The 15,643-nt window shown below is 42.0% G+C and overlaps 1 protein-coding gene across 6 annotated transcripts in view; it reads left to right on the top strand.

The window, feature by feature from the left end:
- The window catches only part of MDN1 (midasin AAA ATPase 1), a 189,084-nt gene that overhangs the window by 129,492 nt on the left and 43,949 nt on the right, over positions 1-15,643 (top strand). For all 6 annotated transcript variants that reach the window (XM_055391822.2, XM_019029484.4, XM_055391823.2 and 3 more), the window contains 15 exons: positions 66-186; positions 889-1,099; positions 1,451-1,682; positions 2,016-2,142; positions 2,703-2,873; positions 5,156-5,370; positions 5,738-6,125; positions 7,549-7,658; positions 8,584-9,289; positions 10,901-11,062; positions 11,587-11,860; positions 12,954-13,189; positions 13,588-13,683; positions 14,388-14,482; positions 14,808-14,929. In XM_055391822.2, coding sequence (XP_055247797.1) covers positions 66-186; positions 889-1,099; positions 1,451-1,682; positions 2,016-2,142; positions 2,703-2,873; positions 5,156-5,370; positions 5,738-6,125; positions 7,549-7,658; positions 8,584-9,289; positions 10,901-11,062; positions 11,587-11,860; positions 12,954-13,189; positions 13,588-13,683; positions 14,388-14,482; positions 14,808-14,929 — 3,266 coding nt within the window. The remainder of the gene's footprint in view (positions 1-65; positions 187-888; positions 1,100-1,450; positions 1,683-2,015; positions 2,143-2,702; positions 2,874-5,155; positions 5,371-5,737; positions 6,126-7,548; positions 7,659-8,583; positions 9,290-10,900; positions 11,063-11,586; positions 11,861-12,953; positions 13,190-13,587; positions 13,684-14,387; positions 14,483-14,807; positions 14,930-15,643) is intronic.

Here is a 15,643-nt window from a genome sequence, read left to right as displayed (position 1 = left end):
CTTCTCTTACTGTCTAGCATTTCCCCCTTTCCTTATTTCCCCTGTGCCCTTGTTCTCCTTTAAAGATATTACAAAGAAGTTCAGACTGTCTCAGAACATATTCAGAATTGTCTGGGAAGCCAGACTGGTGGCTTCGCTGGTATAAAGAAGTTGCAGAAGTTCCTGGGACGACCGTTTCCTTTTAAGGTACACCTGGAAGCATTTAGTAAATAAAAGAAATGTGACTACTTCTTCTGAAGTCCTTCTGGAACTTGGGAACTGACATTGTATAAGATTAATCCTTGTCTTGAAAGCATAACTCTTGCAGTTTTCCCTTGGCATCTGGGGGTGATTTGGTTCCAGGATTCTCCTTGGATACAAACCTCCAGGAAAGCCCAAGACTTTTATATAAAATGGCATTGTGTGTGTATATAACCTGTGTACCCTTTATATCATCTCTAAATTACTTACAGTACCTCATACAATATAAACGCTGTGTAAATAGTGATTATACTGTATTGCTTAGGTAATAATGACAAGATAAAAAAGTCCTTACGCGTTCAGTACAGACGCAACCATCCGTTTTTCCCCCTGAATATTTTCGACCCACGGTTGGTTGAATTGATGCGGAACCCGCACATAACAAGAGGGCAGGCTCTATCCCATGAATCCTGTTTAGTAATTTGCTACATATTATCATCTTACTTATTCCTGAGACCGTTAAGGCTGGGTAGAGAGTTAACTTTATTACCACTGTAAAATCTCTTGACAGCAACAGGAATAAACAAGTCCTTTGTTTTCTGGAAACATTAAGAATATATCATAAATTTATTCTGAGACCTGTATAGGCTACTAAAGAAAACCACATTTGTGCTCTATAGTATGCTCTTGTGGGTGTTGTTGTTTCAGGACAAGCTGGTGGTGGAGTGTTTTTCACAACTGAAGGTCCTTAACAAAGTCCTTGCCATCAGGGAGCAGATGTCTGCCCTTGGGGAGAGTGGATGGCAGGAAGACATTAACCGTCTCCAAGTGGTTGCTTCTCAGTGGACATTAAAGAAAAGTCTCCTGCAAGCCTGGGGACTGATCCTCAGAGCAAATATTTTGGAAGATGTCAGCCTAGGTAAAATATTCTAGCACTTGGCTAGCTGACAGATGCTCTGAAAATATCCTCTTGTTGGTAGTTAGTAAGTTTTCCCTTAGATTTTTCTTTTCTGGGTGATGTGAGGGGTAGAGTATATATACCTTTATATAAGTGTCAGGCATAGGGCTAAATTTCACATATATTTTTAATTCCATCAGAATCATGTGGGTATTAATATCATTTCACAGATGAGAATCTCAAAGCTTAGGTTAAGGAGCTTAACTCTGGTTAGCTCAAGTTAAGCTTGCAGTCACATAGCAGGTTGTTGAGAATCTAGAGGCTATACTCTTAACCATTGTGCTCTCATACAACATTTGTCTTTTTGTCCAGATGAATTGAAGAATTTTGTGCATGCTCAGTGTTTAGAACTGAAAGCCAAAGGACTCTCACTTGGTTTTCTGGAGAAAAAGCATGATGAAGCTTCCTCCCTGTCCCATCCAGACTTGACCTCCGTAATCCACCTCACCAGGAGTGTTCAGCTGTGGCCTGCAGTGGAGTACCTGGCTATGCTTTGGCGGTACAAAGTGACAGCTGATTTTATGGCACAAGCTTGTCTCAGAAGGTAAACCATGCTTTCAGTTGTTTTCCTTGCAGGAACTTTTTTTCTTGATTATTCTGTGTATCCTATACCCATAAACAAACCACAGACTTGATAGGGATGGTTACCGAAGCAGAGGGAAGTGATTTGCCACTTTGGAAAGCCAAAATTTATTGAAGGTTTTTTTTACTAGTTTTGACTCTACTTTAAAAGTCACTGAGAATTTTATCAGTAGAGTTGTTCATTTTTAGATAAATGTACTGTAAGTTTTATGTTACACTTTCCCTAATGTAGCAGCTTTCCAGTAGTCCATTGATAGTCTATACCCCACCCTCTCCCTCTTTATTTTTGGAACAGATGCAGCAAAAATCAACAACCCCAGATAAATGAGGAGATAAATCACCTAATCTCATTTTGTCTTTATCACACACCTGTTACACCTGAAGAGCTTCGAGATCTGTGGGCCTTGCTGCATCATCAGAAGGTAAAAATCACAAGACATAAGCCTCCTTTACATTATGAGTTGATTAGATTTTCTGTGACAGACTGGTTGGGAAACATTTTATTTATTCTCAAAATTCCATGTTGGAAACCTCAGGTTTTTTTGAAGTGCCTCTTAAAGGGAAGAATTTTAAATATTCTTTTGTAGTAATTATGAGGGTATATTACAACTCTTATCACAGGAGTATTCATTTGGTTTCCAATTAAATGAGATGAAAATATTTGCTGCTTAAAATTTCCCAGTTGCTCAAAAATATATTGTGAGAGTGTTTTTTATACTTTTTTGTACTTTTCCTCTGTAATAAATTGAATATGAATACTGGTACACTCCGTAATAGAATTTCATTAGTACAGCTTTAAATAAAACTGTAAACATGTCACATTCCTTGACCAAGTTGACTGGGGTGGCAGAGAAACGGAAAAATTTGGATTAATACCTTTAAACTTATGATAGTTTTAGATGGGCCTTAGAAGAAAGAAGACCTAATAATTTATGGAGTCTTTCTCAGATATTCTCTTACCTAATTATTCCTTTATTTCTAGGTGTCTCCTGAAGAAATTACATCTTTGTGGTCCGAGTTATTTAATTCCATGTTTATGTCTTTCTGGAGCAGTACTGTGACCACAAATCCAGAGTACTGGCTAATGTGGAACCCTTTGCCTGGTATGCAGCAGAGGGAGGCACCCAAGTCCGTTTTGGACTCCACATTGAAGGTTTGTTGGTCTAAAATTATAAAAAATGTTTGATAGTGGCAAAAGAGTTTCTGAATGGATCTATCAATAAACATTTATTCCTAGCATAGAGTGGTGACTAAACAGGTGATTGCAACACTTTACTTTCTGCAGAATGTTAAATAAGTGTACTGTCAGTAAAAGTATACCATGTTAAATAATTTGTGAAATTTTGAGATAAGTCAAAAAAGGTTTTATTGAAAAAGTCTATTTTTTCTAATTAAAACATTTTTCCCACTATAAAACATTTAAACAGTGCAGATATATGTATATATAATACAGAATTCATTAGAAATATCCACTCTGTTCTATATCCTTCTGTTTACATATATTTTTATATTAAATACATATGTAAGCAAAAATAAGTACACATATATGTAACAGAAATGTGTATGTCATTCCAGCTTATTTTTAAAAGTTATTCCATTGTATCAATGTGCTTGAATTTATTTTAATCACTTTCTTACCGATAAAGTGTTGAAGTTTCTTGCATTTTCTCCCTCTTCCTATAATAAGCATGCCACATTGACTATCGTAGTATACATCTTTGTCCACTTGTTGGAGCATTTCTATGCATAAGTTGTTAGAATTAGAATTGAATCCTTGGTCAGAGTGTCTACACATTAAAAACAAAATTACAGTTATTGCCAGACTGGAGATGTGGTTTTTGCTTTTCACTTTTTTAAAGATGTGAAGAGGGAAGTCCTGAAGTCTTAGATGACCACAGTGAGGTTTAGTTTCCTTTAACATGGAGATGAGGACCTGTTCATCTGCTTGTTACACTAGGTGTTGTAAACATTTCCAATTGTTTCTGTCATATAGTTAAAAAGAACTCATTTGCACTTCTTTGATAAGTGTGAAGATTGAACATATTTTCACGTTTACTGATCCCCTTTAGTTCTTCTCTGAATTTTCGAGTCATAGTCGTGCTTTTTTTTAAAAAAAAAAAAATTGTGTTGGTCAGGCGCTGTAGCTCACGCCTGTAATCCCAGCACTTTGGGAGGCTGAGGCGGGTGGATCATTTGAGGTCAGGAGTTCAAGACCAGCCTGGCCAACATGGTGAAACCCTGTCTCTACCAAAAATACAAAAATTAGCTGGGCAGTAGTGGTGTGTGCCTGAATCCCAGCTACTTGGGAGGCTGAGTCAGGAGAATCGCTTGGGCCTGGGAGGCAGAGGTTGCAGTGAGCCAAGATCGCGCCATTGCACTCCAGTCTGGGTGACACAATGAGACCCTGTCTCCAAAAAAAAAAAAAAAAGGGTTGTTCAGCGTCAGTTTATTATTGAAGATCTTTTTATGTATTATGGATATTAAGCCTTTGCCCAATATGAGTTGGAAGTATATTTCTAGTTTTCTGTCATCTCTCAAGTTTGTTTTCTTATATGCCACAAGTTTTATAATTTTTTTCCCTCCAAATATGCCAGTCCCTTCTACTTATTGACTTTAGTGTCATGCTTTTAAAAAATTTCTTCCTCCATCACCTCGAGTTCAAAACTATTTTCCATTATTTTCTCCTGTATTTTTATTTTGTGTTCAAATCTATTTCATCAGTATATGTTGTTTTATGATATAGGGATGCAAATTTTTTCTTTTATACAAACAGATCCAAAAGCGATGTAATAACATCATTTTGACTAATTCCTCCTTTCCACTCTCATGTGAAATGCCTTATTGCCCCAAATGTTTTTGGATTTACCTGAACTCTATTCCATTCTTTTGCACTATCAAAATGGATTTATTGTAAAACACCCCTCAAAGCCTTTAGTGATAAACTTTGGATCCCTGAGGGTTGTATGGCATTATACAGAGTTGACTATCACACACATTTGGCTGTCACCCTTTGACAACCCTTTGCTGTGGACAGCTATTACTGTGTCCCATCTAACAGTCTAAGGAGCACAGACATGGCAAATTTTGTCCCTGGCTCTTACATCTGTCTCTCACTCCTTTCCTTGCACCCTGAGTTGGCTCTCATCCTCCTGCAGTGTGTCTCTTTCCCTTCTGCAAGAATGTGCTCTCTGATTCCCAGGTTTGCGGGCTTTCGTCATGCATTACTAAAGCATCCATTGCTCATTTCCTAGAGCATGGAGTCCACTTTCATTTAAGGTATACTAACCTGTTCTGTCCTTCTAGGCCAATCTCTGAGTGATGCTTACCTGTTCCAAGCAACCTGAACTGTCTGTTTCTTTCCTCTCAGGTTCCCTAATGCTGCTTCTGGAAATTGTCTTAATTTCTAAAAGTTATTGATCTTCTCTTGTCCTTTAGGGCCCCGGCAATCTCAGTAGACCCATATTCTCTAAGTGCTGCTTTGAAGTCTTAACCAGCAGCTGGAGAGCAAGTCCCTGGGATGTGAGTGGCCTCCCCATTCTTTCCTCCTCTCACGTGACCCTAGGAGAGTGGGTTGAAAGAACTCAGCAGCTCCAGGACATCAGTTTGATGCTTTGGACTAACATGGCTATCTCTTCAGTAGCAGAATTCAGGTATTCCCTCGCCCTGGAAGCAGACTGTAAAGTTCCTGTCTTTTCTCCACAGCATGGAGCAGAGACCCAGTGAGAACTTCTTTCTGTAGTGGCTAGTTCTGGTGTTTGAAGTGAGGGTATTTTCTGCCTGAATCAGCATGTTTTCAGGCTACCATGAGCTGGCTGGTTCCCCTGTCAGTTTTAAGCATATTGTGATCAAGAGGGTGAACTTAGTAGACCAAATAAGACCATGTGAGAACAGAAATTCACCTCTACATATTGATGCTGCATTCTGTGGTTATCATTTCTTGAGAGAATTATAGTGTATGGAAAGGAATGCTTTTTGTTACAGTACAAACCTTTCAGTGCTTTCTTTTTGTCCCCACAGACGCACGGATTCCCAACTCCAGGGGCAGGTGCTGTTCCGGCACCTGGCAGGCCTAGCAGAGCTGCTCCCAGAGTCCCAGCGGCAGGAGTACATGCAGAACTGTGAGCAGCTGCTGCTTGGGAGCAGCCAGGCCTTCCAGCATGTGGGCCAGACACTTGGGGACATGGCTGGTCAGGAGGTGCTGCCCAAGGAACTGCTCTGCCAGTTGCTCACCTCCCTGCACCACTTTGTTGGTGAAGGGGAGAGTAAGAGGAGCCTGCCTGAGCCAGCCCAGCGTGGGAGCCTCTGGGTGAGCCTCGGCTTGCTCCAGATTCAGACATGGCTTCCCCAGGCACGCTTTGACCCTGCGGTGAAGAGGGAGTACAAGCTCAATTACGCCAAGGAAGAGGTATGGGAGGCAAGAGTTTGGAGCATGGGCTCCTTCCCTGACGTGCTGGGTTTGCTTATTGTATTACTCCTTTTATTCCCTTTTGGGTGCTCAGATCATCACACGCATGATATTGCATAAGTTGCCTTATGACTTCCCAGGAGTCTGTTTTAGAGACTGTATTTTCGCCTTTGAGAGCTGTCCTGACTATACTCATGCTCTGGGAGGAGCCCTTCCTAAGGTTCTGAGGTCTCTGCCAATAGGTGCAATGGGCAGAGGGCAGGTAGAGCCATTGTCAGAAATAGTGGTCTCTCTCACTATCTCTGGACTCTCTCTACCTGAGCTTAGTTTTGGATATTTGGGTTTTTGTTTGTTTGTTTGTTTGTTTGTTTTTGAGATGGAGCCTCGCTTTGTCATCCAGGCAGGAGTGCAGTGGCACGATCTCGGCTCACTGCAACCTCTGCCTCCTGGGTTCAAGCATTTCTCTGCCTCAGCCTCCCGAGTAGCTGGGATTACAGGAACCCGCCACCACGCCTGGCTAATTTTTGTATTTTTAGTAGAGACAGGGTTTCATCATCTCGGCCAGGCTGGTCTTGAATTCTGACCTCAAGTGATCCACCCGCCTTGGCCTCCCAAAGTGCTGGGATTATAGGCGTGAACTACCATGGCCAGCCTGGATTTGGATATTTCTTTAGATAGAATATAGTATCCCTATGTCCTAGGAATTTTTAACTTACTGGTGCTTGCTATCTAAAACTCAAGAATCAAGTAGAGGCTGGGTGTGGTGGCCTCACCCTGTAATCTCAGCACTTTGAGGGGCTGAAGTGGGAGGAGCAGTTGAGCCCAGGAGTTTGAGACTAACCTGGGCCACCACATAGTAAGATTCCTGTCTCTACAAAAAAAGGAAAAAAAAAAAAAAGCTGGGTGTGGTGGCATGTGCTTGTAATACCAGCTACTCACGAGGCTGAAGCAGGAGGATCACTTGAGCCTGGGGGGTCAAGCCTGCGGTGAGCCATGACTGCACCGCTTGCACTCCAGCCAGGCTACAGAGCCGAGACCTTGTCTTAAAAAAGAGTCAAGTTGATTTGGGTAATGTGGTATCCCTTGCTATTTGAAGTTTTGAACCAAGTTCAGGAACTAAATACATTAAGATGATGGTATGTTAGTACATATTTTGAAGAAGGAAAATTATATTAGTTGGAGTGAAGGCTAAGCTCCTATAGCAGAGAGACTAAAAAATTCAGTGGTGTAAATAAGATCGTTTCTTTCCCCTCACTGCTCTGATGTGAGTGGTATAGATTAATGGAGCAGAGCCACCTCTCCTTGGGTCATTCAGGAACCCAGATTCCTTCCATCTTGTTCCTCTATGTGTCCCCAGGACATTGTCCTCATGTGCATGGTCATAGCTGGGACACAGTGGACTAACTTCTCTCTTTTCCATTAGTTACACCAACTGCAGTGTGAATGGAAGACCCGGAACCTGTCATCCCAGCTGCAGACTGGAAGAGACCTGGAAGATGAAGTCGTTGTCAGCTACTCTCATCCTCACGTCAGGTAACACAGCAGAGTGATTATTTGTTTTGGGGATTATTGACTCTCCTTTTGATGTAATGTAGTTATGGTGTGAGTAGAAGTGATAATATACACCTCTAAACTACATTAGCAATTAGATGCCAAAGCATTGTTTATAGTCAGGAAAAATAATATGCCTTGTGAAAGGAGGAGAGGGGGGCTATTCAAGGTGTGTGTTCACATGGGGCCAAGATGTTTGAAGCCAAAACTTAGTCTCAGCATAGAAGAAGTGGGGTGTGATAGTATGCACTATATTTCTCTGCTATTCTTGGCTGTAGGTCTGTTACTAGGAAATACGGTATGGGTTGGGGATCCCTTATCCAAAATGCCTGGGACTAGAAGTGTTTTGGATTTGGGGTTCATTTTTTTTCTTCAGATTTTGGAATATTTATACCAGTTGAGCATCCCAGATCTGAAAATCTGGAATCCAGAATACTTTAATGAGCATTTTCTTTAAGTGTCATATTGTCTGGCAGTCAAAAAGTTGGGAGCATTTTGGATATTTGGATTTGGGATGCTCAGCCTGTATAGTGTAGTAGGTTCTGAGTTCCAGTCCTACTCCTGACCTTTGGTTTTAGACATTGGGTAGATCACTTAATGGCTTACATCTCAGTGTCTATATCAGCATAAGAAGGGTAATTGTAGTTATCTACTCCAGTGAGTCATGATGAGGCTTCGGTAAGATATGCATCTGAGCACCAGCAACATACATGACACAGTAACTGCTGTGTAAATGTTATCCATTTTCATTAACTAATTGTCAGTATTATCACGACTGAGGTGATATTAGAAATATTATTTCGCAGCAGCTGATGTTTCTTCCTTCTGTTTTCCTAGCTGAGGATCCAATCTAGATTTGCTGCTCTTCTTCTGACATAATTGGCATATTGTGTTAATTTCCCATTAGGCTGCTTCGCCAAAGGATGGATCGGCTGGATAATTTAACCTGTCGCCTGTTGAAGAAACAGGCCTTTAGACCCCAGCTGCCTGCCTACGAGTCCCTGGTTCAGGAGATCCACCACTACGTCACCAGCATCGCCAAGGCCCCTGCTGTTCAGGATCTGCTCACACGGCTTCTGCAGGCCCTCCACATGGATGGGCCACGGTCTGCCCAAGTAGCCCAGAGCCTTCTAAAGGAGGAGGCCTCTTGGCAGCAGTCACACCACCAGTTCCGGAAGCGGCTGTCAGAGGAGTACACCTTCTATCCAGATGTCGTGAGCCCACTGCAGGCATCCATATTGCAGTTACAACATGGCATGAGGCTGGTGGCCTCTGAGCTCCACACCTCACTCCACAGCAGTATGGTTGGTGCAGACAGGCTGGGGACCCTGGCCACAGCCTTGCTGGCTTTCCCATCGGTGGGCCCCACCTTCCCCACTTACTATGCTCATGCAGACACTTTGTGCTCAGTGAAGTCTGAGGAGGTTCTACGAGGCCTTGGGAAGCTAATCCTCAAGCGCTCAGGAGGAAAGGAGCTAGAAGGCAAGGGCCAGAAAGCCTGTCCCACTCGGGAGCAGCTGCTGATGAATGCTCTCCTTTACCTGCGCTCCCATGTGTTATGCAAGGGGGAGTTGGACCAGAGGGCCCTGCAGCTCTTCAGACATGTGTGTCAGGTGAGCCATCTCTGGGAGGCCTGCCCTGCCCTTCCTCCTGCAGAGAGCCAGGTTCACAGCAGGGCGGCCTGCAGGACATTAGCATGTCTAGTAGATACACAGTGTCGTTGGGGCGTGGGCATTTTGTTTTCTGTTCCTTCCTTTTCCCTATTTAACTATCATGTTTGGGGACCTTTGCCTCTCAATTTTTAAGAGATTAAAAAAAAAAAAAGAGAGCGTCCTTTATTATACACTACATGTGTTTTCTCCCAGTTTGTCAGTTGTCTTTTGACTTTATGGTAATTTTGCCAGGTACTTATGTCAACTTGCATTAAGATGTTCCCTTATTAATAAAAGTAATTTGCTCTCATTGTATGCAATTAAGAGAATACTAAAATTTCTAATGATCCTACCACTTAAAGCTGTATAAACGCTGCTAACATACCAGGTATCCCATTCCAGGCTTGCTTGTATGTGTATATATATTAATATTTATCTGTAGCTGTATGTCTGTGACACTCTAAATTGTTAAAAATTTGTCCCAGTGGCTTACAAATTTTTTTTTTAGTAGCAGCAGCTTTTAAAAAATACAAATCTTAGCATAGTTAACAGAAAAAAAGAGTTGCTCCGGTTAAGGTAGATTCTAATCCCCACCAGGGCCCCTGAGACATGTCCTTAAATTGCTACAAAATGTACAACAAACCACTAGTAAAGTTTATTCTATTTGATAACTCTGTTTGCTTTTAAAAACTTCATGTATAGTGATTATTTTCCTGTTATTCTGTATTCTTCACCTGCTTCATATTTAGTGACTGCTAAGTATTCTATTGTATATTTATGACACAAGTAATTTAACTATTTTCCTATCATTGAACATTTACATTTGTATATACTTTTTACTATTTTGCCAAAAAAACAAAAAAAAACAAAAACCAACCCAATGCCACAGTAAATAGTCTCACAGCTATATATTTGGATACAAATTTTAGAGATCAGGATTGCTGGGACAAAGATTAAACACACTTCTTAGGCTTTACATGCAAATTACCTTCCTAGATGGTGGGTGCTTATTTCCTCAACCTCAGCAGTACTGGATGGTTCTTTAAGTTAGAATTTTTGCCATTTTAAAGATCTAAAATCTTAGAAGTGGTAGGGAATTCCAGAAGTGTCTGGTAAGACACATTCCAGTTTTGCCTGATTGGTGCCCTTTGACCACCCAGTCCCTAGTCTAAGTGTTTCTTTTCTGAACCCCTTGGCCAGCTCCTTGGGGTGCCACCTAAGTGTTGTCTGAACCACAACCCTCTCATGGCCAACCCTGAGTCTGTCCTTGTTACAAAGCACCTTTACCTCTTGACAGGAAGTTCCCATTAGCTGTAGTGTGGCAAGTTTTACACCTTCAAAATTACAGTGACACAGCAGGGGGGATTTAGGAAACTGGTTGCTGAGGCTACACACTTGGAAAACAAAACCCATTTGCTCTTTATTCCATGGAATTTAGTTTCTTGGATGTTGGCTTTTATTTGTTTTTGAGTCATGATACTTTCATTTTCATGAGAAATTAATAGCAAATCTTGCCTTTGTGAATGCCTCAGCAAAGAAAGCTCAGCTTCTTTCTGTCTGTGTGACTTTCAGGAAATCATCAGTGAGTGGGATGAGCAGGAACGCATAGCCCAAGAGAAGGCTGAGCAGGAAAGCGGTCTGTATAGATACAGGGGCAGGAACTCTAGGACAGCCCTGAGTGAAGAGGAGGAGGAAGAACGGGAGTTCAGAAAACAGTTCCCCCTGCATGAAAAGGTAGGGCAGTGATGGCAGGGTGTGTTTTGGAATGAATTCCCTTGATGCCATATACATTCCCTCTGATGGCTTTCTCTCTTCCTCTTTCTCTCTCTATGTATGTATTTTAGAGACTGGGTCTTGCTCTATCACCCAGGCTGGAGTGCAGTGGCGCAATCATAGCTCACTGCAGCCTCAAACTCCTGGGCTCAAACAATCCTCCCAAGTAGCTATGACTGCATGTGCATGCTACCACACCCTGCCGTTTTTATATTTTTTTACAGAGACAGGATCTCACTATGTCACCCAGGCTGTCTCAAACTCCTGACCTCAAGTGATCCTCCCTCCTCAGCCTCCCAAAGCACAGGGATTACAGGTGTGAGCCACTGTGCCCAGCCTGTAGTCTTTTAAAATATATTTTAATACATATATTAGTCCTATTTCATTTTTTCAATCATTCTTATGCTTTTTTCTTTCTTCCTTTTAGTCTGATTAGAAGTAGATTCTGATTTTTAAAAGTTCAATTGCTCTAATGCTATTTATAGGACTTTGCAGATATTTTGGTACAGCCAACGTTGGAGGAGAACAAAGGAACTTCAGATGGGCAAGAAGAGGAAGCAGCCACAAACCCAGCTCTCCTCTCCCAGAATTCAATGCAGGCAGTAATGCTGATACACCAGCAATTGTGTCTCAACTTTGCTCGATCCCTCTGGTATCAACAGACTCTGCCGCCACATGAAGCAAAGCATTACCTCAGCCTGTTTCTGTCTTGCTATCAGACTGGGGCATCGCTTGTGACACACTTCTACCCCCTGATGGGTATGGTAGTTTACTTTTGTTATGCCCCTGGGAAATGAAAGCAAATGCAAATAGATGCTGTTGCTATTCTGTAACAATCACACTCATGAATTTCCTGTTTTCGCATAATTCCTTATTGGAGTTTCCTTGGCTTAAAGAACTGAAGCTGATTCAAGAAAATTGATTTAGGATTCTGTAATAACATGGATTTTCATCAGTGTACAAACGGGCCAAGAAAAAGATGGATTTTTATTGTTTGGATCCTTTGGGGTGAGGGATTAAGAAAATAAGGACAAGGACTTAATTTAAATGTGTATGTGTATGTGTTTTTTTTCCTTAGCATTATTTCTGCTGTCAAATAGCCTTAGTGCTTTTCAAATGAAATAATACATACCTGGGAGCAACCAATCTTGTAGAATATGGTTTAATAGTTGGTTCATTGCAGTTTCCTACATGATTTCTTGGCATTATTTCATAGAAGTAGGAAGGAGGCTTTAAGTTTCCTTTCTGTTTACCTAGAATAGGTATAAAAACTGGGAATTTGGATGCACTGAGTTAACCCCTACACCATTTGTTTATACCTAGGCAGTTTCTGACTTCCTCTGCACATTCCAGAAACTTGAGAGCTTTAGGTAGCTACTATAGTATTAGGATTACAGTTCTCTAGGCCAGTGTTGCTTTGGGGGAGAATAGCATTCATTAGTCCCAATTAGTTCATTGTTGCTGATGTTTCTTTTCCTTTTTTTTTTTTTTTTTTTGAGACAGAGTCTTGCTCTGTTTCTCAGGCTGGAGTGCAGTGGCACAATCTCAGCTCACTGCAATCTCTGCCTCCCAGGTTCAAGCAATTCTTGTGCCTCAGGCCCGCAAGAAGCTGGGATTACAGGCACATGCATGTCTGGCTAATGTTTGTATTTTTAGTAGAAATGAGGTTTCACCATGTTGGCCAGGATGGTCTCAAACTCCTGGCCTCAAGCAATCTGCCTGCCTCGGCTTCCCAAAGTGCTGGGATTACAGACATGAGCCACTGCACCTGGCCCTGTTGCTGATATCTTTTTGACATGTTGATGATCAACTTACTGAATTCACTGACTTTACCGTGATGTTAACTTCACAGGAGTTGAACTGAATGACCGACTCTTGGGCAGCCAACTTTTGGCCTGTACCCTCTCCCATAACACTCTTTTTGGGGAGGCACCCTCAGACCTGATGGTGAAACCTGATGGGCCCTATGACTTCTACCAGCACCCCAATGTTCCAGAAGCACGGCAATGTCAACCTGTGCTTCAAGGTTTCTCAGAGGCTGTCAGTCACTTGCTGCAGGACTGGCCAGAACACCCAGCGCTTGAACAGGTAGGGCAGCTGTTGAGGAAGGAGTGCTCACAGTACTGAGTCTGCAATGAGGATGCAGCCTCACCATTATCCCTGGGGGCACCCACTTGCACATGTATACATATAAACAAAGGCTTAAAGAACTGCAGTTCAATGAGATGCTAGTTACTAACTGCAGGATGAACACACCAGTTTTGTATTTCTCTTGTGTAAATGATTAGAGATTCTGTTAATTTTATTTGTTGGTCAGGAGTTGCTGACCACATAATAAAATGCTGCCATGTTGCTCTGTTTTTTTTTCAGAGGTGTTTTAAAAGTAGAGAACTGGGGGGAATCTTCTGGTCAGGACTCTCTTCAGTACCCTGTGACTTAGGATCACTGGTATTCCTACTGAGATACCCAAATCTTTATTTCTGCAGCTCCTGGTTGTAATGGACAGAATTCGTAGTTTCCCACTTTCCAGTCCCGTCTCAAAGTTCCTGAATGGCTTAGAGATCCTTCTGGCAAAGGCACAGGTGAGCTAATCCCTCTCTTCCTCATTTTAGTTGGTGGTCAGTTGGCAAAAGATATGTCTTGTGGCACCTTTGTTGTTAGACAGAAAATTATAGTTTGGGCTGGAAAAAGATAAACATCCTTGGTTTTTCTGGCATGGAGTGAGATCATTGCAAGCAAGGCTGTTGCCCCTGTGGTGAGGGCTAGCTGCCTTGCCTTTTATCCAGTGGGATGCAGTATCTACCGGTAATGAGGGTGCACTCCTCCCAGCCTTCCAGGTGGGCCTTCATTCCAACTGAGTGCCCACATACATGGTTCCCCTCAATGCCCTCATGGCCTCTAAGTTAGCTGTTGCCTCCCCACTGGATAGAAAAGGGCCGCATGTCTTTGTTCTAGGTCAGATAGCAAAGAGCACGAATTCAGGCTCCAGTCTATAAACACTGTGCTTTTTTGCCAGCCTCTAAACTTGGCTCTGGTGGAGTTCTGTCATGTGAACAGAAAGAACTTGAAGCTGATACATTGTAAATTCATTCCTACAATTGGTGCAAGTTGTTTAAGGGCCCCGTAGTCTTCACTCAAGCAAAGTTCAAGATGTTCTTGAGGGAGGAGGTGATTATGGCATTGAATAATATCTGTAGTAAATTTTATCTTTGTTTCTTTAGGATTGGGAGGAGGTGATTATGGCATTGAATAATATCTGTAGTAAATTTTATCTTTGTTTCTTTAGGATTGGGAGGAAAATGCAAGTCGAGCTTTGTCTTTGCGGAAACATCTTGATTTGATCAGTCAGATGATCATTCGGTGGCGTAAACTGGAGCTGAAGTAAGTGACTCTCCTTCCCTCTCCTGAACTTAGGTTGTAAGGGCTTTTGTCTTTTGGTAGTTTAAATTTCTTTAGGATTTATATAGTATTACAGCTACAGAATGTGCTTTTCAGTTATTAATCACAGAGTTAAAAGTAGGGCATTAAAATGACCTGAATACAGTCCAGACAACAGCATATATGCTGTTCTTGAGGGAGGAAACTGGGTGGCTCCTCCATCTCCATTTGGGAGGAGAGAAAAGTGAGCATGTAGCTTCTGCATCTTTGGTTTCAGATATTTCAAATAGGTTTGCCTAAATGCCTCCTTGGCTTCTTCTCGTTTCAGCTGCTGGTCCATGAGTTTGGATAATACTATGAAGCGCCACACCGAGAAATCCACCAAGCACTGGTTCTCCATCTATCAGATGCTTGAGAAGCACATGCAGGAACAAACAGAAGAACAGGAAGGTAATGCCTAGCAGTACATTTCCTGCCCACTTAGAGCTTCCCGGCTAAATGGAGTGCTGCAAAGTGTAGGATTTTCCTGCTCCCGCTTCTCCCGCTACATGGCTTTCATGGGAATGCCTCCCATTTGACTTCATGATATTTCTGAGAGGTCAGCCAAGAAAACTGTAAATCGTGCTTATCTAACTGAGAGAATAATAACAAAAGTGTGAGAGGTTTAAATGTCTTCTCCAAAAGTCTAGAGAACCAGTTGTATGATAAGGTTTCCGTCCTCTCTATGTCCATGATAGAAGTCAAACTGAAAGCTGACTTTTTGGTAGGTAGTAGCCAACATGCTTGAATGAACAGTCTTTTATTTTATACTTGTGACAAGCACCTTATAATTCATTTTCATAATTTGCTGTGAGTGCATTTAACACATGCTCTATGTGCAGCTGCTACTTTTATTTATTTATTTATATGAATTTTTTATTTTTTTTTGAGACAGAGTCCTGCTCTGTTGCCCAGGCTGGAGTACAGTGGTATGATCTCAGCTCCCTGCAACCTCCGCCGCCCAGGCTCAAGTGACTCTCCTACTTCAGCCTTCTCAGTAGCTGGGATTACCGGTGCCCAACACCATGCCTGTCTAATTTTTGTATTTTTAGTAGACACGAGGTTTCACCATGTTGGCAAGGCTGGTTTTGAACTCCTGACCTCAAATGATCTGCCCGCCTTGGC

Source organism: Gorilla gorilla, chromosome 5 (assembly GCF_029281585.2).
Source record: "Gorilla gorilla gorilla isolate KB3781 chromosome 5, NHGRI_mGorGor1-v2.1_pri, whole genome shotgun sequence".
NCBI lineage: Eukaryota > Metazoa > Chordata > Mammalia > Primates > Hominidae > Gorilla > Gorilla gorilla.
The sequence above is the reverse complement of the archived record's forward strand: the minus strand, read 5'-3'. Positions and strand labels throughout refer to the sequence as shown.